At 39.0% G+C, this 27574-nt stretch overlaps 1 protein-coding gene across 1 annotated transcript in view; it reads right to left on the reverse strand.

The window, feature by feature from the left end:
• The window catches only part of DNAH14 (dynein axonemal heavy chain 14), a 44881-nt gene extending 18703 nt beyond the window's left edge, over positions 1–26178 (reverse strand). The window contains 3 exon segments of the mRNA XM_073217724.1: positions 21017–21121; positions 25328–25348; positions 26102–26178. Coding sequence (XP_073073825.1) covers positions 21017–21121; positions 25328–25348; positions 26102–26178 — 203 coding nt within the window.
• Between the last annotated feature and the right edge of the window lie 1396 nt (positions 26179–27574).

A 27574-nucleotide genomic window follows, 5' to 3' on the forward strand; every position in this document is an offset into this window, starting at 1 on the left:
TTATTAAGTACAATGATACTGTAAAGTTTTACTAAAAGGTACAACAAAACCATACAGTTCTGTCTTGGTTCTAGTTCTAGAACCATAAGCTTCAGAGATTAAGCTCTGAAGCTTTTAATTAAGAACATAATCATTGAAAAGTCTGTTAATTTTTTAATCTATTCATATTTTAGGTTTTAAAAAAGATAAAAAAAGATTTTAGCAATTCTTGAAGCAACCAAACATATAAAATTCAGTAAAAATGTTTCTTCTAAAATCAGTGCCCAACATAAGCACACAGAACTGCAGAATAATTTGAAAAAGCATAGTTCCTCAACAAGCTGGGACAGTAATATCACATACCTGTTCTATCATATGACACAAGGCTTTTTTCCCTAACTTTTGGACAAGCATGAGTTTGATCCTTTTTTCCTTTGATTTCTCATTCTTTGTATGGGAAACTGATTCTGGAGCAAGTCCTTCTTGTTGAGGTCTACTTCCTTGAATGTAACGTGAAAATAAGATTGTCTTGACTGAATAACTAGCAAAAGCCATAAATAATGGCATGATAATACTACATACTGAGCAATGTAGTCACTCTTTACGCCAATATAGGATTTAGGAGCAGAAGCTCTGAGTCAGATTGTCTTGGTTCCAAGCTCAGTTACCAGCAGTTCTGTGATAGACTTTGTAAGTTACCTGTCTGCCTTACTTTACTCACCGTTGAAATGAGGATTATTACACTAAATATCTCAGAGGGTATTATGAAGATTAAATTCGTTAATACTTTTGAAGCACATAGTAAGTGCTTCGTAAGGAAAATGTTATTGATTCTATTATTACAATAAATCTCTAAATGTGAATCTTCATGTGAAATATATAACAAAACCCTGTTCATTACCTTTTGGTGAATGAGCCCAGAAACTGTTTAGATACAAATGTAGAAAAGCAACATACCATATGGGAGAATATATTTGTAAATGATATATCCAATAAGGTGCTAATATCCAAAATACATAAGGAATTCAACAACAATAGAAGAAATAATCCAATTAAAAATGGGCAAAGGATGGTGTGCTGGGTATTAGAGAAATAGAAAAGTAAAATCTGCAAGCGGGTCCCTGCAGCCATCTCCCCTGGGACAAAAGAAAAGCGAGTGCTTTTTGAAAGTTTTAAAGGGACAGGGGCATCACAGCTGGACAGAAGCAGCCCAGCACACTCAGCCCAGCAGGCTGGGAATTGAGGAACTTTGGGCAACCCAGCTCCCTGGGTGGCAACGCACCCCTGAATCCCCCTCACAGTGATAGGCAGCCTGCTAGTCATTCCCCCAGCCAGTGCGGCCCTGACACAGCCGCCAAGCAGCCGGGGAGCAGCCGCGTCCACAGCAACCACCCAGAATCTCCTCCCAATGCGCAGCCACCTGGGCCAGACCCAGAAGCCGCCACAGATGCGCTGCTGCCTGATGCAGGCAGAGGAAACCAGGGCAAGGTGCATAGGGGCACGGCTCTAGCAGGAGAGCACACCAGGTGTGCCTGCCACTCCTCACAGGGCTCTGGACTACCCTGACAGCTACCCTGCCCATGGAAGCTTAGGGGATTAATCCCAAGGCTGCCCCAGGAGTGCGGGTAACCAACACAGGCAAAGGAGAAGGGTAAGGTGACCAACAAGCAGGAAAGGACTTTGTTCTCCCAGCTGACAAATGAGCGGCCTGCCTACAGATACCTCTACCACCAAAAGGCAGAAGAATTTGGTCCAGTCCAGAATTACCCAGACAACCCCCAAGAGAGGGCCTGGGGAGATAGATTTAACCAATATTCCAGAAAAAGAATTCAAAATAAAGGTCTTAACCATGCTGATGGACTGCAGAGAAATATGCAAGATCTAAAGGATCAAGTTGGGACTGAGAATACAGAAATAAAACAACCTCTGGAAGGAATTAAGAACAGACTGGATGAGGTGCAAGAGGCTGTTAATGGGATAGAAATCAGAGAACAGGAACACAGAGAAGCTGAAGCAGAGAGAGATAAAAGGATCTCTAGGAATGAAAGAATATTAAGAGAACTGTGTGACCAATCCAAAAGGAACAATATTTGCATTATAGGAGAACCAGAAGAAGAAGAGAGAGAAAAAGGGATAGAAAGAGTCTTTGAAGAAATAATTGCTGAAAACTTCCCCAAACTGGGGGAGGAAATGGCCTCTCAGACCATGGAAGCCCACAGAACTCCAAACACAAGGAACCCAAGGAGGACAACACCAAGACATACAATAATTAAAATGGCAGAGGTCAAGGACAAGGACAGAGTATTAAAGGCAGCCAGAGAGAGAAAAAAGGTGACCTACAAAGGAAAACCCATCAGGCTATCATCAGACTTCCCAACAGAACCCTTACAGGCCAGAAGAAAATGGCATAATATATTTAATGCAATGAAACAGAAGGGCCTTGAACCATGAATACTGTATCCAGCATGATTATCATTCAAATATGAAGGCGGGATTAAACAATTCCCAGGCAAGCAAAAGTTGAGGGAATTTGCCTCCCACAAACCACCTATACAGGATGAACTGTGCTAGATGGAATGACTCCTAAGGCTAAATAGATGTCAACAGAGAAAATAAAATCACAACAAACAAAGCAGACCAACCAAATATTAACTAAAGACAAAAAATAAAATCAACTACTCACAAAAGCAGTCAAAGGAAACACAAAAGAGTACAGAATAAAACCCCTAACATATAAAGAATGGAGGATGAGGAATAAGAAGGGATAGAAATAAAGAATCATCAGACAGTGTTTATAATAGCTTAGTAAGAGAGTTAAGTTAGGCGGTTACATAGTAAAGAAGCTACCCTTGAACCTATGGTAACTATGAATCTAAAGCCTGAAATGGCAATAAGTATATATCTTTCAATAATCACCCTAAATGTAAATGGACTGAATGCACCAATCAAAAGACACAGAGTAATAGAATGGATAAAAAAGCAAGACCCAACTATATGCTGCTTACAAGAGATACACCTCAAACCCAAAGACATGCACAGACTAAAAGTGAAGTTATGGAGAAAGATATTTCATGCAAACAATAGGGAGAAAAAATCAGGTGTTGCAGTACTTAGACAAACTAGACTTTAAAACAAAGTAAGTAACAAGAGATAAAGAAGAACATTATATAATGATAAAGGGCTCAGTCCACCAAGAGGATATAACCATTATAAATATGTATGTACCCAATACAGAGGCACCAACGTATGTGAAACAAATACTAACAGAATTAAAGGAGGAAATAGAATGCAATGCATTCATTCTAGGAGACTTCAACACACTACTCACTCCAAAGGACAGATCCACTGAACAGTAAATAAGTAAGGACACAAAGGCACTGAACGACACACTAGAACAGATGGACTTGACAGACATCTACAGAACTCAACATCCAAAATCAGCAGGATACATATTCTTCTCAAGTGCACATGGAACATTCTCCAGAATAGATCACATACTAGGCCACAAAAAGAGCCTCAGTAAATTCAGAAAGACTGAAATTCCACCAAGCAACTTCTCAGACCACAAAAGCAAAAAACTAGAAATAAATTGTACAAACAAAACAAAAAGGCTCACAAACACATGGAGGTTTAGCAACATGCTCCTAAATAATCAATGGGTCAATGACCAAATTAAAACAGAGATCAAGCAATATATGGAGACAAATGACAACAACAACACAAAGCCCCAACTTCTGTGGGATGCAGTGAAGGCAGTTCTAAGAGGAAAGTATATAGCAATCCAGGCATATTTAAAGAAGGAAGATCAATCCCAAATGAATAGTCTAAAGTCATAATTATTGAAACCAGAAAAAGAAGAACAAATGGGGCCCAAAGTCAGCAGAAGGAGGGACATAATAAAGATCAGAGAGGAAATAAATAAAGTTGAGAAGAATAAAACAATAGAAAAAAATCAATGAACCCAAGAGCTGGTTCTTTGAGAAAATAAACATAATAGATAAGCCCCTAACCAGACTTACTAAGAGAAAATGAGAATCTACACACATCAACAGAACCAGAAATGAGAAAGGAGAAAATCATGACAGACCCCCAGAAATGCAAAAGATTATTAGAGAATACTATGAAAATCTATATGCTAACAAGCTGGAAAACCCAGAAGAAATGGACAACTTCCTAGAAAAATACAACCTTCCAAGACTGACCAAGGAAGAAAGAGAAAATCTAAACTGAGCATTTACTAGGAAAGAAATTGAATTGGTAATCAAAAAACACCCAAGAACAAAAGGCCTGGGACAGATGGATTCACTGGTGAATTTTATCAGACATATAGAGAAGACATAATACCCATTCTCCTTAAAGTTTTCCAAAAAATAGAAGAGGAGGGAATACCCCCAAACTCATTCTATGAAGCCAACATCACCCTAATACCAAAACCAGGCAAAGACCCCACAAAAAAAAGAAAACTACAGACCAATATCCCTGATGAACGTGGATGCAAAAATACTCAACAAAATATTAGCAAACCGAATTCAGAAATACATCAAGAAGATCATACACCATGATCAAGTGGGATTCATTGCAGGGATGCAAGGAAGGTACAACATTCAAAAATCCATCAACATCATCCACCACATCAACAAAAAGAAGGACAAAAACCACATGATCATCTCCATAGACACTGAAAAACATTCAACAAAATTCAACATCCATTCATGATAAAAACTCTCAAAATGGGTATACAGGGCAAGTACCTCAACATAATAAAGGCAATATATGACACACCCACAGCCAACATCATACCTAAGAGCGAGAAGCTCAAAGCTTTTCCTCTAAGATCAGGAACAAGACAGGGATGCCCACTCTCCCCACTGTTATTCAATATTGTACTGGAGGTTCTGGACATGGCAATCAGACAAAACAAAGAAATACAAAGCATCCAGATTGGTAAAGAAGAAGTTGAACTGTCACTATTTGCAGATGACATGATACTGTACATAAAAAAAACCTAAAAACTCTACTCTAAAACTGCTAGAACTAATATCTGAATTCAGCAAAGTTGCAGGATACAAAATTAATACACAGAAATCTGTAGCTTTCCTATACACTAACAATGAACTAATAGAAAGAGAAATCAGGAAAACAATTCCATTCACAATTGCATCAAAAAGAATAAAATACCTAGGAATAAACCTAACCAAGGAAGTGAAGGACCTATACCCTGAAAACTACAAGACACTCTTAAGAGAAATTAAAGAGGACACTAACAAATGGAAACTCATCCCATGCTCTTGGCTCAGAAGAATTAATATTGTCAAAATGGCCATCCTGCCTAAAGCAATCTAGAGATTCAATGCAATGCCTATCAAAATACCAACAGCATTCTCCAATGAACTGGAACAAATAGTTTTAAAATTCATAAGAAACCACAAAAGACCTCAAATAGCCAAAGGAATCCTGAGAAGGAACAATAAAGCAGGGGAGATCTCTCTACCCAACTTCAAGCTCTACTACAAAGCCATAGTAATCAAGACAATTTGGTACTGGCACAAGAACAGACACACAGACCAGTGGAACAGAATAGAGACTCCAGACATTAACCCAAACATATATGGTCAAGTAATATATAATAAAGGAGCCATGGACATACAGTGGGGAAATGGCCTCTTTAACAGCTGGTATTGGCAAAACTGGACAGCTACATCTAAGAGAATGAAACTGGATCATTGTCTAACCCCATACACAAAAGTAAATTTGAAATGGATCAGAGACCTGAATGTAAGTCATGAAACCATAAAACTCTTAGAAAAAACATAGGCAAAAAGCTCTTGGACATAAACATGAGCAACTTCTTCATGAAGATATCTCCCCGGGCAAGGGAAACAAAAGCAAAAATGAGCAAGTAGGACTACATCAAACAGAAAATCTTCTGTACAGCAAAGGATACCACCAATAGAACAAAAAGGCATCCTACAGTATAGGAGAATAAATGACAGATCCGATAAAGGGTTGACATCTAAAATACATAAAGAGCTCACACACCCCAACAAACAAAAAGCAAATAATCCAATCAAAAAAATGGTCAGAGAATCTGAACAGACAAATCTCCAAAGAAGAAATTCAGATGGCCAACAGACACATGAAAAAAAGCTCCACCTCATTAGTCATCAGAGAAATGCAAATTAAAACCACAATGAGATATTCATGTCACACCAGTTAGGATCACCACATCCAAAAGACAAACAACAGCAAATGTTGGTGAGGATGAGGAGAAAGGGGAACCCTCCTACACTGTTGGTGGGAATATAAATTAGTTCAACCATTGTGGAAAGCAGTATGGAGATTCCTCAAAAAACTAAACATAGAAATACCATTTGACCCAGGAATTCTACTCCTAGGAATTTACCCTAAGAATGCAGCAGCCCAGTTTGAAAAAGACATATGCACCCCTATGTTTATCACAGCACTATTCACAATAGCCAAAATATGGTAGCAACCTAAGTGTCCATCAGTAGATGAATGGAAAAAGAAGATGAGGTACATATGCACAATGGAATGTTATTCAGCTGTAACAAGAAAACAAATCCTACCATTTACAACATGGATGAAGCTAGAGGTTATTATGCTCCGTGAAATAAGCCAGGCAGAGAAAGACAAGTATCAAATGATTTCACTCATTTGTGGAGTATAAGAACAAAGAGAAACTGAAGGAGCAAAACAACAGTCGACTCAGAGAACTGAAAAATGGACTAACAGTTACCAAAGGGAAAGGGATCCGGGAGATTGGTGGGAAGGGAGGGATGAGGTGGGGGGGAAAGAAAGGGAGCATTATGATCAGCATGTATAATGTGGGTGGGTGGGCATAGGGAGGGATGTACAACATAGAGAAGACACGTAGTGATTCTACAGCATCTTACTATGCTGATGGACAGTGACTGTAATGGGGTATGTGGGGGGAACTTGGTGATGGGGGGAGTCTAGTAAACATAATGTTTGTCAAGGTGGGGATCAGTGAAACAAGTGAGGGGAATTAAAAAAAAATAAATACAGGAAAGTAACATAGGGCCTATTTCTCATATTCATTCTGTAACTCAACAGACTGGTAGATTTTCAACATGAAGAATAGGGAAATTATTGAAAAATAGGGTTTTTTTTAAAGCAAATAAATTTTACTTTTTCTCCTCATTGATTTAACAAATATTTATGTAGTGGATGGCACTGAGCAACAGTCAAGTAGCTGATAAGACACAACAATTATAAACTAAACTGAGTACAAATGGAGTAGTCAACAACTTCTGTTTCAGTCGACAGTCCTAATTCAGAGGCAAGACACATGTAAAGATACTCAACATCACAGAAAGTTTCCCATATATGTAATCCAAGGAGGCTATACATCAGTCCTGTCCTGACCTGCAGGACTATCAACAGGGGTCGACGACCTGGAGGAGAGAATTGAAAAAAAAAAAAAAGAGGGGCAAGGGACACAAAGAACGACCAGCAAGACAGGATGTCTGATCAAGCTGGCACAGTTTATTGTTTGCAGGCTCAATTTATACAGGTTAGCAAGTAAATGGTGGGTCAGGAGATAATTGGACCTTAGGTGGCACCAGCGGGGAGGTGTAGAGGGGTGATTGGGTCTTGGTTGACGCCAGCGGGAACAGAGGACCCGGAAGAGAAGCGGGGAGTTGGCCATTTTGGGGGTGGGGGCCCTTGGGAGGGAGGTTTTAAGGGAGGGGCTTTCCCCTGGGGCAGAGGGTGTTTCTTGATTAACAAAGGACAGAAAAAGCACATGTTGCGAGGTAGCCTAACCACTAGCTCTAACCTAGGAGTTCACTAAATGCGTTTCTTGGTAATAGGGGAAAACTTGTTTCTAACGCGTGGATGGATTCATTGTTGCTGAGTTTACAGGAAAGACTTTACTCAAACGTTGCTGTTGTCTTAAGGCTTTTGTGACCGAGTCTGCCTAAAGGCCCACAGGTTTGCTCCCAACACAGTCCCATTCTATATACATCTGAATGATGGTAAGGGGACACTGTGGGGTGGGAACAGGGCTGGGGACGGAAGAAGGAAGAAAACAGAAGGTGCGCTTAAGAGATGACAATGAGAAGACGTGGGCTTCAGTGGAAAGCTCATGTGAGATAATTGTGAAAATCTTCTTTTAACATCTATTCCAAGAGTTCCCCCCAAATTTTTTGTCTCAATTGAACATTTCTTAGTGAAAGCACTAACATGCAACTCTTTAAAGTAGTGGTTGTGTATTCTCCAACACCCCCAGAGACCTCAGCTTTGGTAAGTGGGCTTGCTCCCTGCTTGCTCCCCATTTACCACTTCCAAATCATTACAATTTGCCCTTCTTAAAAAAATCTGAAGCTCATGTCTTTTCATTACCTCATATTCTTCACTCTCCATTGACATCCACCAATTACGTGATGATTCAGTTAGTCTGGAACCCTGGCTCCAGGGAGGGCCTACTTTCACCGTATTAAATGTGCCATCATTCCAGAAGACTTTTTAGTGTTAAGAATTAAGACCTGTCTGATACCATGCCTCTGCCACTTTCTAGACATCCTCTCATCTCTAGTCTACTGCAACTGGCCACTCCCAAGATTATATCGTAGGGCTTGTCATCACTGACCTCTCTCTTTCCAGCTCGCTTCATATTCCCAATGTGACCATTATTTTACACCATTTAAAAATCCCTCTATTTTTTTAAATCTTTCTCTCTGTCCAGCTGTCTTTCAATACTCTTCCTAATATCCTAAACTCTTTTTGGTCTCACCTACAAGGAAACACACCAGCTCAGGATGAGCTCAGCTTGGTAAGTGCTCTCTGTACCTACATCTGCACAGCCAAGTGCTAGAGAAAGGCCCACAAATGGGTGAATTGGTAACCCCTAAAATTCACTTTAATTAACCAGAATGCACCCTGAACACAACCTGAATCATACTGTTTGTCTGGTTAACTTGCTCTTCTGGCTTCTCAATAGCTATTTCAGATTTTTTTTCTATACTCCTCAGGTCTCCAAACCCTTACCTCTCCCTCCCAATCTCTACCTCAACTGACCTCAGTGCCTACTTCCCAGGGAACATAAAAGGCAATAGACAGGAATTCCTTCAACTTGCCATTGCCAAATAAGCCAAACAATCCACACCTGCACTCGTCCTTTCCTCCTGCCCTCCTGGAGGTATCTGTTTCTCTTCTCATCTCAAACCAATCCATTCCACCTCTTTAGACCCCATCCCCTCATGCCTACACTATTACTCCCTTTTCCTTTTGCAGATCCAAGCAGCTCCTACCTGAAATAAAACCCATTCCTAGACCACATCTCTCTCTAGTTAGCAATGTTTCTTGCTTTTCTTTACAAACTTCTCAAGAATTGCCTATAGTCACTATTCTGTTTATTCATCTATTATCTTCTTCCTAATCCATTCCAGTGATGCCTCAGAACTCCACTTCAACACCACTCAAGTGTCTGTACCCTTTAAGTCAGTAAATTGAACATTTTCAGTCCTCTCATGGATGCAAGCCCCACTGGCTTTCAAAGCTAGATGTTTTGGGTGCTCATCTCTCAGGAGTAGGCCTTAAAAACTGGGGTCCAGGTGTGGGGTTCAAACTCTTCACTCCTCACGAAGCAGCTCAGGGTTGTGAGTTCCCTCCTGACTGGATCACTGCACCAAAGGAGAGCTTACAGCAAGATTGTTTCAGAATCTCCTACTCGTTTTAATGTGGGTTTTTTCTCATTCACCCAATGCACACAAGTCACTCAGCTAGTTTCTGAGTTTTTTCCAGAGTAAATTGTTCCATATGTAGCTGCAGATTGGATGTGTCTGTGGGACAAGGGGAGTTCAGGGTCCTCCTATGTTGCTTGCTGTCTTGAACCAGAATCCACCCCTTCCTTTCTGATATAATCATTTCCTTTGGCTTCTATGACACCAGCACACTCATTCTCTCCCTCATCATCCTACTTAGCCTCCTTTATCTGCCTTGTAATTGCTGTAGTTCCTTGGCCCTGTTTTAGCTCCATTTTATGTACTCTCCCTTTAAGCAGTCTCACCCATAGCCAAGGCTTTAAGTTTCTACCCATAGGATTAACTGCAAGTACATCATCTCAGCCCTAGCTTCCCTGAGCTCCAGACATGTACATTCAGCTGCTTCCTTAACATCTCCAATGGAATGCACAAAAGGTACTCCAAATCCAACATGTCCAAAATTGAACTCTTGATGTCTCCCCCAGACTCCACATACCCTGACCCTTTTTTAGGCTTTCCTATCTCACTGAACGGCACAACTATTAATTATAGTAAACAAACTAGAAACATAGGTATCATCTTTGATACCTCCCTTGTTCTCACCAATCTATCACCATAACTGATAACTTCCTTCAGAATATCTGAAGCCAATATGTGTTCCCTTCCAACCTATTTTTTCAATCTGAAGAGATCAGGTTTTCAATTTGAAAAGATCAGAGAGATCTTTTCAAAACAGAAATCTCATCACATCAACTCCTTGCTTAAAACCTTTCCACAGGCTCTTATCATCATAGTATAATGCCAAAAATCCTTATCATTAGAGGTGGAGCCAAGATGGCGGTGTGAGTAGAGCAGTGGAAATCTCCTCCCAAAAACACATAGAGCTATGAAAATATAACAAACAAAACTCTTCCTAAAATAGAGACCAGAGGACACAGGACAACATCCAGACCTCATCCACACATGCAAGAACCCAGCACCTTGCAAAGGGGGTAAGATACAAGCCCCAGCCCGGCGGGACCCGAGCGCCCCTCCCCCCGGCTCTGGTCGGGTGGAAAGAAACCGGAGTGGTTTTTTTTTTTTTTTTGGCGAGTGCTTTTTGGAAGCCTTAAAGGGACAGGGACTCCATTGCTAGGGAGGCAGGGCGGCAGGACCGGTGGGCGGGTGCCTGAGACCGGCGCTTGAGGACGGAGGAAATCGCGCGCTTCCCCCCCCCCTTTTTTTTTCTTTTTGGCGAGTGCTTTTTGGAAGCCTTTAAGGGACAGGGACCCTGGTGCTACGGACACAGGGCGGTGGGACTGCTGAGCGGGTGCCTGAGACCGGCGCCTGAGGACAAAGACTATCCCGTGTTTTTCCCTGCGGGACCGGTGGGCAGGTGCTTTTTGGAAGCCTTGAAGGGACAGGGATCCTGGTGCTAGGGAGCCAGGGCAGCAGGACCAGTGAACGGGTGCCTGGGACTGGCGCCTGAGGACAAAAAAAAAAAAAAAAAATCAAGTGTTTTTTCCTTTTTTTTTTTTTTTTCTTTTCTGTTCCCTCTCTCATTGTTGCTGTTGTTGTTTTGGTTTGGAGAGTGCTTCTTGGAAGTCTTAAAGGGGCAGGACAGAACACTTAGACCAGAGGCAGAGAATCTGGGGATCTCTGGGCACTCTAACCCCCTGGGCAACAGGGAGCACAGAGGCCCCTTACGGAGAAAAATAGCCTCCCGGCCGCTCCCCCTCCAACGGGACTCTACCACTTTGGAGGAGCAGCCCCAGCCAGGCCACAGCCACAGCAACAGCGGAGATAAACTCCATAGCAAATGGGCAGGTAGCAGAAGCCCTGTCTGTGCACAGCTGACAAGCATAAGCCACTAGAAGTCGCTATTCTCCCAGGAGAGGAAGGCCACAAACCAACAAGAAGGGAAGCTCTTCCAGCGGTCACTCATACCAGGTCTGCAAACTATCTCTATCACCATGAAAAGGCAAATCTACAGGCAGACAAAGATTACAGAGACAACACCTGAGAAGGAGAAAGACCTAACCAGTCCTCCTGAAAAAGAATTCAAAATAAAAATCATGAACATGCTGACAGAGATGCAGAGAAAAATGCAAGAGCAATGGGATGAGATGCAGAGAAAAATGCAAGAGCAATGGGATGAAGTCCGGAGGGAGATCACAGATGTCAGGAAGGAGATCACAGAAGTTAAACAATCCCTGGAAGGATTTATAAGCAGAATGGATAAGATGCAAGAGGCCATTGAAGGAATAGAAGCCAGAGAACAGGAATGTATAGAAGCTGACATAGAGAGAGATAAAAGGATCTCCAGGAATGAAACAACACTAAGAGAACTATGTGACCAAACCAAAAGGAATAATATTCGTATTATAGGGGTAGCAGAAGAAAAAGAAAGAGGAAAAGGGATAGAAAGTCTCTTTGAAGAAATAATTGCTGAAAACTTCCCCAAACTGGGGGAGGAAATAATCGAACAGACCATGGAATTACACAGAACTCCCAACAGAAAGGATCCAAGGAGGACATCACCAAGACACATAGTAATTACAATGGCAAGGATCAAGGACAAGGAAAGAGTTTTAAAGGCAGCTAGAGAGAAAAAGGTCACCTATAAAGGAAAACCCATCAGGCTAACATCAGACTTCTCGACAGAAACCCTACAGGCCAGAAGAGATTGGCATGATATACTTAATGCAATGAAACAGAAGGGCCTTGAAGCAAGGATACTATATCCAGCACGACTATCATTTAAATATGATGGCGGGATTAAACAATTCCCAGACAAGCAAAAGCTGAGGTATTTTGCTTACCACAAACCACCTCTACAGGGCATCCTACAGGGACTGCTCTAGATGGGAGCACTCCTAAAAAGAGCACAGAACAAAACACACAACATATGAAGAATGGAGGAGGAGGAATAAGAAGGGAGAGAAGAAAAGAATCTCCAGACAGTGTATGTAACAGCTCAATAAGCGAGCTAAGTTAGGTAGTAAGGTAGTAAACAAGCTAACCTTGAACCTTTGGTAACCACAAATCTAAAGCCTGCAATGGCAATAAGTACATATCTCTCAATAGTCACCCTAAATTTAAATGGACTTAATGCACCAATCAAAAGACACAGAGTAATAGATTGGAAAAAAAAGCAAGACCCATCTATACGCTGCCTACAAGAAACTCACCTTAAACCCAAAGACAAGCATAGACTAAAAGCCAAGGGATGGAAAAACATATTTCAGGCTAACAGCAGTGAGAAGAAAGCAGGGGTTGCAGTACTAATATCAGACAAAATAGACTTCAAAACAAATAAAGTAACAAGAGATAAAGAAGGATACTACATAATGATAAAGGGCTCAGTCCAACAAGAGGATATAACGATTCTAAATATATATGCACCCAATATAGGAGCACCAGCATATGTGAAGCAAATACTAACAGAACTAAAGAGGGAAGTAGACTGCAATGCATTCATTCTAGGAGACTTCAACACACCACTCACCCCAAAGGATAGATCCACCAGGCAGAAAATAAGTAAGGACACACAGGCACTGAACAACACACTAGAACAGATGGACCTAATAGACATCTATAGAACTCTACATCCAAAAGCAACAGGATATACATTCTTCTCAAGTGCACATGGAACATTCTCCAGAATAGACCACATACTAGCTCACAAAAAGAGCCTCAGTAAATTCCAAAATATTGAAATTCTACCAACCAATTTTTCAGACCACAAAGGTATAAAACTAGAAATAAATTCTACAAAGAAAACAAAAAGGCTCACAAATACACGGAGGCTTGACAACATGCTACTAAATAATCAATGGATCAATGAACAAATCAAAATAGAGATCAAGGAATATATAGAAACAAATGACAACAACAACACTAAGCCCCAACTTCTGTGGGACACAGCGAAAGCAGTCTTAAGAGGAAAGTATATAGCAATCCAGGCACACTTGAAGAAGGAAGAACAATCCCAAATGAATAGTCTAACATCACAATTATGGAAACTGGAAAAAGAAGAACAATGAGGCCTAAAGTCAGCAGAAGGAGGGACATAATAAAGATCAGAGAAGAAATAAACAAAATTGAGAAGAAAAAAACAATAGCAAAAATCAGCGAAACCAAGAGCTGGTTCTTTGAGAGAATAAACAAAATAGATAAGCCTCTAGCCCAACTTATTAAGAGAAAAAGAGAATAAACACAAATCAACATAATCAGAAATGAGAATGGAAAAATCACGACAGATTTCACAGAAATACAAAGAATTATTAAAGACTACTATGAAAACCTATATGCCAAAAAGCTGGAAAACCTAGAAGAAATGGACAACTTCCTAGAAAAATACAACCTCCCAAGACTGACCAAGGAAGAAACACAATAGTTAAACAAACCACTTACGAGCAAAGATACTGAAACAGTAATCAAAAAACTACCCAAGAACAAAACCCCGTGGCCGGATGGATTTACCTCGGAATTTTATCAGACACACAGAGAAGACATAATACCCATTCTCCTTAAAGTGTTCCAAAAAATAGAAGAAGAGGGAATACTCCCAAACTTATTCTATGAAGCCAACATCACCCTAATACCAAAACCAGGCAAAGACCCCACCAAAAAAGAAAATTACAGACCAATATCCCTGATGAATGTAGATGCAAAAATACTCAATAAAATATTAGCAAACAGAATTCAAACAATGTATCAAAAGGATCATACACCATGACCAAGTGGGATTCATCCAAGGGATGCAAGGATGGTACAACATTCGAAAATCCATCAACATCATCCACCACATCAACAAAAAGAAAGACAAAAACCACATGATCATCTCCATAGATGCTGAAAAAGCATTTGACAAAATTCAACATCCATTCATGATAAAAACTCTCAGCAAAATGGGAATAGAGGGCAAGTACCTCAACATAATAAAGGCCATATATGATAAACCCACAGCCAGCATTATACTGAACAGCGAGAAGCTGAAAGCATTTACTCTGAGATCGGGAACCAGACAGGGATGCCCACTCTCCCCACTGTTATTTAACATAGTACTGGAGGTCCTAGCCATGGCAATCAGACAAAACAAAGAAATACAAGGAATCCAGATTGGTAAAGAAGAAGTTAAACTGTCACTATTTGCAGATGACATGATATTGTACATAAAAAACCCTAAAGACTCCACTCCAAAACTACTAGAAGTGATATCGGAATACAGCAAAGTTGCAGGATACAAAATTAACACACAGAAATCTGTAGCTTTCCTATACACTAACAATGAATCAATAGAAAGAGAAATCAGGAAAACAATTCCATTCACAATTGCATCAAAAAGAATAAAATACCTAGGAATAAACCTAAGCAAAGAAGGGAAAGACTTATACTCTGAAAACTACAAGTCACTCTTAAGAGAAATTAAAGGGGACACTAACAAATGGAAACTCATCCCATGCTCATGGCTAGGAAGAATTAATATCATCAAAACGGCCATTCTGCCCAAAGCAATATACAGATTTGATGCAATCGCTCTCAAATTACCAGCAACATTCTTCAATGAATTGGAACAAATAATTCAAAAATTCATATGGTAACACCAAAGACCCCGAATAGCCAAAGCAATCCTGAAAAAGAAGAATAAAGTAGGGGGGATCTCACTCCCCAACTTCAGGCTCTACTACAAAGCCATAGTAATCAAGACAATTTGGTACTGGCACAAGAACAGAGCCACAGACCAGTGGAACAGATTAGAGACCCCAGAAATTAACCCAAACAAATATGGTCAATTAATATTTGATAAAGGAGCCATGGACATACAATGGCAAAATGACAGTCTCTTCAACAGATGGTGTTGGCAAAACTGGACAGCTACATGTAGGAGAGTGAAACTGGACCATTGTCTAACTCCATATACAAAGGTAAACTCAAAATGGATCAAAGACCTGAATGTAAGTCATGAAACCATTAAACTCTTGGAAAAAAACATAGGCAAAAACTTAGACATAAACATGAGTGACCTCTTCTTGAACATATCTCCCCGGGCAAGGAAAACAACAGCAAAAATGAGCAAGTGGGACTACATTAAGCTGAAAATCTTCTGTACAGCGAAAGACACCATCAATAGAACAAAAAGGAACCCTACAGTATGGGAGAATATATTTGAAAATGACAGATCCGATAAAGGCTTGACGTCCAGAATATATAAAGAGCTCACACGCCTCAACAAACAAAAAACAAATAACCCAATTAAAAAATGGGCAGAGGACAGACAGTTCTCTAAAAAAGAAATACAGATGGCCAACAGACACATGAAAAGATGCTCCACATGGCTAATTATCAGAGAAATGCAAATGAAAACTACAATGAGGTATCACCTCACACCAGAAAGGATAGCTGCCATCCAAAAGACAAACAACAACAAATGTTGGTGAGGCTGTGGAGAAAGGGGAACCCTCCTACACTGCTGGTGGGAATGTAAATTAGTTCAACCATTGTGGAAAGCAGTTTGGAGGTTCATCAAAATGCTCAAAATTCCACTCCTAGGAATTTACCCTAAGAACGCAGCAATCAAGTTTGAGAAAGACAGATGCACCCTTATGTTTATCGCAGCACTATTTACAATAGCCAAGAATTGGAAGCAACGTAAATGTCCATCGGTAGATGAATGGATAAAGATGTGGTACATATACACAATGGAATACTACTCAGCCATAAGAAGTGGAAAAATCCAACCATTTGCAGCAACATGGATGGAGCTGGAGAGTATTATCCTCAGTGAAATAAGCCAAGCGGAGAAAGAGAAATACCAAATGATTTCACTCATCTGAGGAGTATAAGAACAAAGGAAAAGCTGAAGGAACAAAACATCAGCGGAATTACAGAACCCAAAAATGGACTAACAAATACCAAAGGGAAAGGAACTGGGGAGGTTGTGTGGGCAGGGAGGGATAAGGGGGGGAAGAAGAAGGGGGGTATTAAGATTAGCATGCATGGGGGTCAGGGAGCAAGGGGAGGGTGGGCTGCACAACACAGAGAGGGCAAGTAGGGATTCTACAACATTTTGCTAAGCTGATGGACAGTAACCTTAATGTTGTTGTTAGGGGGGACCTGATATAGGGGAGAGCATAGTAAACATAGTACTCTTCATGTAAGTGTAGATTAAAGATTAAAAAAAAAAAAGAAAGAGAGAAAGAAAGAAAAGGGGGATTACTCCTTGATAGGATAAAACTATTGGTAAATCAAAGATCAACGCATGCTTTAAATATCCTTAATGTTGATCACTTAAAGGGTGTCAGATGATCAGCTATGGAGGTACTCTTTTCTGATAATATTCCTTTCTCTTAATAAAAAAAAAAAAAAGCAGTTACTGTGTGCTGACCTCCAATGAGTTCTGCACAGTGGTATAGAAGGCATGCCAAAGTGTGGGCAAAGGGTCTGTTTGTTTCTATGCAGAAGATCAAGGCCTAGCTTGGGTACCCAGAAAATGAAGTAAGATATGATAATGAGGAGGAGCTTCCGGCATCAGCACTCTCTGGAGGACTCATGCCAGGGGATGATAATCAAAAAGCCTCCACAGGGATCCGGGAGATGCTGCGGTTGTGGCTGCGTCCACCCCACCATTTCCTGGACTTGCCATTGGTATGAGGAGGGAGATGTCTAGACTGGCATGTGCATACAGTGAGACAACAAATTTGACCGGATCTGTACTGTTGGAACTCAACCAGGATTTGGGAGGGGTGCAAGTTGTTGCGCTCCAAAATCTTACGACTATAGACTATCTACAGTTAAAAGAACATATGGGATGTGAACAGATCCCAGAAATGGGTTGCTTTAATTTGTCTGATTTCTCTCAGACTGTTCAAGTACAGTTGGACAATATCCATCATATCATAGGCTAATTTTCACAAATGGTTTTCTTGGCTTCACTGGAGATGGCTGGCAATTATAGATTTGCTTTGTTTATGTCACCATATTCCTATTATGTTAATATGTGTGCACAAGTTAGTAGTTTAAAACCTATACATACTTAAGGTACTCTACAAGAAGATATGTCAAAGAAATAATCAATCCTCCCATGTTTTCTTCCATATGCTACCTCTATAGCTTTTCTTCTTCCTTCCTAATTACAACCCTTAAATAGAATTCGTGCCTCATATCGAATTTACCGAGCATCATAATTCCTCCAGGTGGTAAAGATACCTCGAGACAAGTGCTGGGCATAGAAGCCACAGGGCATAAATCTGCAAAGAAGTAAAAAGCTTACCTTTTCAAACAATATGGCTTCTCTCTCACTTACCAACTTTACATTTCCCTGTATGGCCCCAGAAGATGACTGGTTAGTCAGAGACGGGTAAGATTCCTCAAGGGAGGAACAACCTAAGACAGGCACAGTCGCAGGGGGGCCATCAGGTGAGAAATTGGGGATCAACAGATGTGAGGCTCAGAACCTCATCCCCCCTGCTTTGAGAGAAATCTTCTGCATCCGTGGATGGTTTATTGCCCTTGTCTAGCTTGGATTAACACATAGTCTACAGGCACACACCTGATCATCTACAATTGCTCTCCTACAACACTAAAGTATGTTTTCTACCTTTATCTTGCATCTACTTACCACTTCAGCATTTTATTAAAAATAAAAATAATAATAATAATAAAGGGAGAAATGTGGGATCAACATATAAATCAAGTATAAAAATCAAATGAATATTCATATTTGACCTGATTGTTTATAGTTCATAATGCGTGATCAAAACTGAAAGTTTCTGTGATGAATGCCCTTGTACTGTTCACCATGTAAGAATTTATTCAGTATGTAAGAATTCGTTCACCATGTAAGAACTTGTTCGTTATGCTTCAGAAGATTGGAGACTGACGAGAGTTAGGCTTGAGATGGATTAATGATTGTACTTTGAGCATTGACCCCCCTATACTGAATTTTATTGTTGTTAACAACCATTTGATCAATAAATATGAGAGATGCCCTCTCAAAAAAAAATCGTTATCATTGGCCAAAAGGCCCCTGCTTTGTCTGGCCCTTGTTTTCCTACCAGCCTTGTTCTTCTGTCCTGTAAAATCACAAAGGGTTCAGGGTATTCCTTCTAGTTTTCACTTTGCTAGAAAGGAAGCTTTGTCAAGCCTGCAAACACTTAGCTATAAGGCCCAGTGTGGGAAAAAGTGGACAACAACATGGTGTCTGTCAGACTCCCTCACACAGGATTTGCTATCCGGAGAGACATGATTCAGTATTATGTTATCTTGCTTGCTACATTGCACATGACAGTAAACACGTGCTCGCTGGCACTGTGCCTTTGTTTGGGAGCCCCGAATGTAAGAAGGCTGTATGGCAAGCTTTGCTGCTGCTTCCAATCCCTAAATGAAGGCATGTTCACTGCTCCAAATGAAGGCATGTTCACTGCTCCAACTTTGCCTCAGTTTTTCTTCCGCCTCCCTGAATCGCAGTTTAACCTTCAAGGTGTGAATCACCTGCATTACACCCAGGTACTCCCTCCATTTTAAATCTGTCAGATATAAACATTCTTGCCCAAAGGAGGCCAGAAGTTCTGGAGCACAGTTCCCTTCAGGAATCAAACATACCCATCTTCAGGCAGAGGCTGGAGGCAATTGTACTGTGTATCACACAAATGTTTTGGATGTATATTTAATCAGGAATATACAAGGAAATACATTATTAGAAATAAACTCTGACCTAGCCCAGAGAGGAGAGGGAATGTTAATTTTTGGCAGAACCTAAAACACTTAAAAGATAGGCAGAGGAATAAAAATCTATCAGTGAGACTGAAAAAGAGCAGCTAAAAAATCAGAAAGAAAGCCAAAGAGTAGTTTTCCTCAAAAGCCAAAGGAAGAGATAAGAAACAGGTGGTCAAAGAATAAAATGTTGCAGAACAGTACAGTAAAAGAAAGATTATTTTATTCATAAATTAAATCTTTTTAAAAGGAAATAGCCATGTGGAGGTATTTGGTGACCTTGGAAAGAGGCTGATGCAGAATGAATGAAGGAGACAGAATCCAGCTGAGGAGTGACTTAGAAGGAAGGAAGTGGAAGTAGGAAGCCTAGGTGACTTTCAAGAAGCCTGATCGTATAGTGGTAACTGTGAGAAGGGAACACAGGACTAAAGATGTTTCTGGGTTGTTTTGTTTAAGATGTGTAAGCCTTAAGCCTGTAGTATGTTTATGTGTGACAGAAGAGAACCCGAGAAAGGAAGAGGAGAGAAGATAACTGATGCCCCAAGGTCCTGAGGACATGGCAGCACAGCAGCTGGAGAACTAAGGTGGTGTGATCTCCCTTAAAGCAGAGGATACACAGGCACTCCCTGAGACAAGTACTGTAGATGGAGCTGAAGTAGAAGTTAAATGTCTCCATTTGATTACCTCAACTCTTAAGTTTTATTTTTTTATAAAGTATGAGGAGAGGACTGCAGTTACATTGTGTCAGTTTAATCAGATATGAGTAGTGGGAGGGGAAACTAAAAGGAAACATAAAATGACAGCAAGAGCTCTGAGCACCACGGTGATGGTGGAGACCATGAATGGGTTAAGAGCCAATCCATATGATTGTGTAAGGTTTCTGCAAAAATGCTTAGCACTCCAAGGGATAAACAGAGAAAACTGACAATTACATTGATCAGAGTTGAAATTTTGCAGTCCAGGTGCAGAGGAACGAAATGGAAAATGGAGTTGAAGATGTGGGTAACAGAATGGCTGATCCAGGAAGGGTGAAGACAATAATGGAGTTCAAAGAGTAACTGTTATAAAAGAGCTGGATAAAAAAAGGAAGCAGTGGCCACAAAATTTAAAAAAATTTTGGGAATGGTGGAATTTGGGATAGAGAAAAGGAAGGAAGACTAAAAACTGGAGGTGTGTACAGGAGTAATCAGGACACTTGTAGACCAGAGCAACAAAGGTCACAACATAGCCAGAAGGCCCTGGGAGGTCAGAGCACAGTGACCCAGCGATGCATCAAAGAGTGATGTGAACTGTGAACTGCCATGGAAATGTCAGATATTTCTTGGTGGTGGCAGAGTGATACCAAGGCTGTTATTTTTATTCTGATCAATATTTAGATTATGTTCCCTTTAAAAGTCAAACTTTGTACTTGAAGGTAATGCCACCTGCTATGACCAATGAATTTAGCCAAGTACCAAATTTTGTACTTTGAAAGTAGACTCCAGTATTTCAATATATTTCAATTGTTTTCTCGATTTAGTACTATGAAAACTCTTTTATCTCCATAGAAGAAAACATAAATTAACATGCCTGGATAGTAATCTTGATGCATTTCTTCTGTTCCCTCTGATTTCAAGGGTACAGATAATGTTCTAAATGTTTCCTTTTCTGTTGCTGTTTTAGCTGGTTGATTCTCTGATGGTGTGACTTCTTCATATTTTAAAAGCCAAATATAACAAAGAAAATAAGATGCTATGGTTATCATTTTGACTTAATTCTTTACTTTATAACACAACTATCCTTTCAAACAATTTCTGATAGGGACTTTGAAAGCAGATCTGAAACATGGAAGAGTTTAGCTAAAAGCTAAATATGTCTAAATGATATTATCATTGAAAATTTAAAGCTGGAAGGGACTTAAGAATGCTCACCTAATTTTAAAAGATAACTATTACCTAGTTAAGTCAGAGTGAGGTCAGAATACAGTTTTCCGAAAATTCAATTCTCATGTATTACCCTCATTTATAAAACCACCACGACCACCAACCCATATGAGGATTAAAACCAGTCTTTTCACAATACGTTAGCCAACTGTCTACTCTGTAAATGTTGAAAAAACCTTTTCAAAAGAACAGAATCCAGAATCACTGCCTACAAGTGACTTAAAACAGACCATATTTTTTAGAAGGCAAAGGATAGTCAGGTTTCTGTAAATCCTTACATATACTTTTCAGTGGAAAAAAAAGTAACCATTGGTGTACTGAACAATCATAATTATATAAAAAAGAAGGTAATACTTCTCTTCAAAGACAAAGCACACTTCTTTGAACTTGTTTATGGATAGCTTTATTGAGTATTAAATCCTTTTCCTTTGAGCACTTCATCAGTCCCAATTGGTTTGTATACACCTTGAACAGTTTCCTTTTCACTGACATGTCTATCCATATCCTTTGTTCCTTTTTTTATACTGAACTTTTTACCACTTTCTTAAGGTTTAGAAGTTCTTTTCACATTTTGGATAGTCATCTTCTGTCATTTTATATGCATTAAAAATATCTTCTGGTTTGGACTTATCTTTTCACTTTCTGGATGAAGTCTTGGTAAACAGAAGTTCTTAACCTTAACATAATCTAAAATACCTTTGCTCGTATGGTTTGTGTTGTTCATGTCCTGAGATATCTTTCCTTACAAGATGTTAAAAAAATTCTCTTACAGTTTTCCTAACAGTTTCTCTTATACTTGTTTCTTTTTACAAGTCTCACAATTCATGGTTAAGTTCTTAAACCCTTGAGTTTTGGGTACAGCATGCTTGCTCAATAGATCCAATTTTTTCCTCCTCCCCAGGAGGATACGCCATTGTCATGGCACCGCTATTGAACACCCCATCCTTCCTTCACTGACCTGTAACACCAAGTCTGTCATCACTCAAAATGTATACAATTATCTATCCCTGGCTTTTCATTTGTATTTGTCTATCCTTGTTTCTACATGACAATGCTCTTATCACTACAGTTTTGATAACTGTAGATTACGAACCCGTTTTCTTTTCCTTAAAGAGTGCTTGGCCTGCTACATATTCTTGGCCTGTTTTTCAATATAAATTTTGTTGTATTATCAATTAAACTTTATAATTTTCTCCATAAAGGTCAAATACATCATTTCAAAACTCATTTTTCTAGGTACTTTATTTTTCATTAATATTACAAATTGCAGTTCAATCTATTGCTGGACTACAGAAATGCAATTCAGTTATAATATACTGATTTTAATCTAGCTGCTTCAATAATTTCACTTCTTATAAACTTTGTACATTCTTTTGTATTTTCTTGATTGACAATCATATCATTTGTGATTGATTACAGTTGGTTTCTCTCTTTTTAAACCTTATAGCTTTCATTTCCTTTTATCTTTTTCTTGCCTTATTGCCCTACACTCTGCAACAGGCTGTTGAATAGAAATTGGCAGAAGCATCCTTGTTACTTTTGTGATTTTAAAAGGAACATTTTAAAATTTGACAGTAAGTCAGTTATTTGCTTTAGGTTTCTGGAAATGCCTCTGATCAAGTAGATTACTAAGAGGTTTTATCATTAAGAGATAATGAATTTTTCAAATTCTTTTCTTCCTTTAAACTATTAATGATAATTAATATTGATAGGTTTTCTAATATTGAACTAAACTTGCATTTCTGATGTAAACTACTCACCTTGATCCTGATGTATCATTCATTTTTATACACTGCTATGACCTGTAAGTTAATATTTTATTTAGGATGTCCTGCTTCTAAGGTCTTGAGCGACTTGGAAGGCTGTATAAACTACCCTCACAAATTGAGCTGGGGACTATTTTTTCTTTTTTTCTATCCTGTACAAGAAATTGTATACAATTGGAATTGTACTTTTTCAATTTTTGTTGTAACTTGTAAATCTGTTAGAAACTCAGAAACAGTATAAATATGTCTGGGCTTGATCTGTATGACCAGGGGCAGAAGCAGGAAGGACAGCAGGGGCATGGTAGCAATTCATAACTCCTAAATCAAAAATTTCAGTGGTTAGAGGGCAGTTCATATTGTCTACTTTTTATTGAGTTTGTTTACTCAAAATAAACAATTCTAAAATCTTTTTCTTAAAATGCTTACATTTTGTGTAAATTTCAACTTACTGGCATGAAATAATGTTCTCTTATCTTTTTGACTGCTTATCTGTGTGTATTTATCTCCCTCTTCTGACCTAATGCTGGCTACAGGGCCATTGCCAGCCCTTCTCCCAGCTGCACCACTCTCATCAGGGCCCCATGTGTCTGTTTTAGGAGGCGGCAAGTAACAAGAAGACACTTGAGTGGTGCTTCCCAGAGTTGTGCAGTGTCACAACCCTGACTGTCTACTTTTGACTTCTGTCCTTCTCTTTTTATAGTATGATCTTGTAAAAGGTTTGTTAATTTTACTAACAACTAACTGTTGCTTTTGCTTCTCTGTCTTTGATTTCTACTTTGTTTATTTCTGGGAAGTTTTATCTCCTTCCTTCAACTTTCTTTGGTTTTATTCTGTTTAGTTTCCCCCCTAACTTCTTAAAGCGGATTGTTTGCTCATTAATTTTTCAGTCTTTCTTATTTTCTATCTAGTTTTTATGACTATAAATTTGTCTCTCTAAACGCTGAATTAGCTGTATCACAATTTTGGTATATGTGGCGTAGTTAATGCAGTACTTAAGCTCCTTCCTCCTTCCATCAACTTCTTCCTTCCTGCCCTTCTCTCTTTCCTTTACTATATTCAGTTCTAAGTTTTTTCTGATTTCCTTCAGGGGTCTTCCTTTCACCAATGAGTTATTCAAAAAAATATTTGTTTTTCAGATGTTTCATTTCCAAATGTATAAGGTTTCCTAGTTAACTTCTTGTAACTGATTTCTAATGTGATAACAAAGAGTACGTGATTTATATTGATTTTTTAAAAATCTGTTAAAACAAGTTTCACGGTTTTTCACGGTGAAGTGTTTTAATTGTTCCATATGACCTGGAAGAGAATATGTAACCATCTTTTTACTTTTCACCTATTGGTAACCTTTTGCTTTTCAGGATGTTTCCACACATGAATTTTATTTTTTTATTGTTTGACATTAAAAAAGTTTAGTTTATTTGCATTTATAGTGATTACATTTTTAGAATTTATTTCTATCAACTTATTTTGTCTTCTTTGTAGGTATCCCTTTTCTTATGTTTTCTGTCCTTGTTTTCTCATTTTTCTTTCTGGAAAATCCCTCCATTTATCTTCCAATTATTCTCTCAATCTTCATTTGTTACTATATATTTAATTTCCAAAAGCTGTATTTTTTCTCCAAATGTTCCATATTCTTTGTTCTCAAAGGTAAGTGCTGCTTCTGTCGCCTCTCTCTGATCATCTAATGATAGGTTCATGGTGGCTGTTGAACTCTTCGCCCTGCACTGTCTTATTTTCTCCTCACTTCTTTTATTTGTTTGGGTTTCTATCAGGCTGTAAACTTTCTCAAGTGACTATGAATTGTCTGCCCATACTTAAGATATCACCACTAAAACATCAATGAAGTAGCCCTTCGTGACCGGTAGAGTTTGTCAACTGGTAAATCTCACTATATGATGACTGGAGGCTTTGCTAGGGTATTTCCAATCCTCATTTTCTATAGGTCTTTCCTTTTGCCTGCTCAGTTTCACAGAGAAAAATTTTCTCAAGCTTTTGGCTGTGAGCTTTCTCAAAGTCAAGCAGAGGAAAAAGACTAATGATCCCTTTGAGAACCGTAATATACTCTCAGCTGTGCTGGGTATTGCCAAATTCTGGATCTCTTCTACTGGAATGAAGGAAGAAAGTCTCTTGACTGAGAGAAGTAAGGACGGGGATCTGGATCCTAACTACTTCTTATGCAAACATCAGCTTACTGATCTGAGCCTCAGCTGCATTGCCATTTTCAGAGATAACTAGTATCCTTCTATCCTGAGTGTTGGGGGCTGGGAGAAGAAAGATCAAAAGGGGTACCTGGGCAGGGATGAACCAGCCTGCTCCTGAGCTTCACCCACTGTCCAGAGGTGTAGATTTACATTTTCTGCTCTACAAAATCAATAATCACGTATCCATCTATTGTCAAGCTTCCAAAATTGCACTGGTATCTCCCACTTGCTTTTATCTCATCTTTCATTCTCCTGTGGGTTTATTCCTTTTGATGTCTTACTATTATTTTAGTGGGATTTTAGGAAGGGGAACAGTAAAAGCCTGTGTCAAGCCATCGTGTTTAATAGAAGTCAGTAATATTTTGAAGTACTTTCTTATTTTATTTTATTTTTCTTGCTGAGTGGATGCTGATCCATTCAGATGAATGTGATAAAGAAAAAAAAAGCACATGAATCTCTCCATCCTTTTTTCTGACTTGCATTTCCATTCATGATCCATACCTAGAAACTACCACCTTTTATCATCCTACAATTTATTAGTCATTGGTTAATGTATCATATCCATCAATCTTTTTCACTTTCTTTTAGCATATTCAAGTTTGGTCTGGGGAAAGGAGCCAGCAGCCAGTGTTAATATGCCTATCCTGCAGCAAACTACTCCCTAAGAAATCAAGGCTTTCTAAACTCCAAAACCCTCAGCTAATCCTCATATGACACTACATTTTTCAGTGTCGGAATGGCTTGCCCCTAGCTATATGTTGTTAAAATTTTAATTGTATTTCTTATTTTACCTTGGTTTTGTGTTGCTTTTCTCCTTGTTCATGTCTTGATTTACTGCTGTCAAATCAATGGGTATAAATGTCTCCATATTTTATTTTTCTGAACAAAACTATTAAGTAATGAGCTGTAAAAAATACACTCACGTTATTTTTTAAACATAAAAGATAACTTCACAGCTATGACTATTATATGTATTCAAAACTACATATGCAATTCCCAGCTTCTCACAAGGCTCAATTTAATAACCCCAATACCTTCAAGCATTTCCTATGCAGTATAATAATTTCCAGGCCATTTACTATGCAGTCATCCTCCTTAGAGCAGTCTCTGTACTGCCTAACTTCCTCTCCAAAGCAATTTTTTCCCTTCTTACATTGATGGATTTATATACATACAATTCTGGCTTACCTTACATTCAATACTAAAGATAATAGTAAGTTTTAAGATAATCTCCTCAGGGAAAATTATCAAAAAGATCTTAGAGAAGTCAACAGAACTGATAGCCTAAGCCTGCTGAACTCATTTCACCATCCACACTGTGCACTAAAAGACCACATCCAGATACTACCAGCATGCCTCAGATAGGCAGGATAGAACAAAACGGAGTGAGTTTTAAAGAGCAAGGTCTCTTTCCAATTAGTAAAGGAAATCTAACAAGACATGGGAAATCTTCAAATAAAGACTATACAGTGCATGGAATATACTCAAACTAAATAATTTAAGCCAAGATGCTAGCCTAGAATCAACATGGGACAGAAAAAGCTTTAACTGGCAAGTGAATAAGCTTCAGACAAATCATGTAACAGACTGCAACAGGACAAGGGTAAGAGTACTTCTTAGTGGAATAGAAATGACAGAAATCTCTACATCAGGTAAGAAGCTGATAACTACAATATCAATGTAGGACAGTCTACCTAGTGATGAGACTTGGGGTGCAGAAAAAGTCCCAGTCAGGACCCAAAGAGTGCCAAGAATGGCCACATAAGTATCGTTTACTGCAACCAAGAACTGAACGATACAACTTTGAGGCCCACACTTGAGAACAGATGAAGGAACACCCTAACGGAGATTCCAATTATATCTGAAAGCATCTTTGAATCAAATCCACTTGGGATTCTCAATGGAGCAGAGGTCAGCAGACTTCTTCCAAAAACAGGCCAAAAAGTAAATATTTAGTCTTGTGGGCCAGAAGGCAAAATCAAAGCTATTACATTAAGTGTTCATGTGGCGAAAGAGAAGAATTTCCACAAAATGTTTTATTGATAAAACTCAGTATGTGAATAACAATTGAGTACATTTTTAAAATGCAAGACAGTTAATGAGGAAAACACAATTATTTTGAGAGGGATAACATGCCACTTAATTAGGATTTGAAGTTAGTGTTACCTATCCAATCTCATTATTAATCAAATGGTATAAAAAATCAAATGAGTTATTGTTTTTTACTATAAGACAAGTGAAAAATACCAAGTTTACCTCACACT

The sequence above is a fragment of the Manis javanica genome, chromosome 11 (assembly GCF_040802235.1).
Source record: "Manis javanica isolate MJ-LG chromosome 11, MJ_LKY, whole genome shotgun sequence".
NCBI classification, from domain to species: domain Eukaryota; kingdom Metazoa; phylum Chordata; class Mammalia; order Pholidota; family Manidae; genus Manis; species Manis javanica.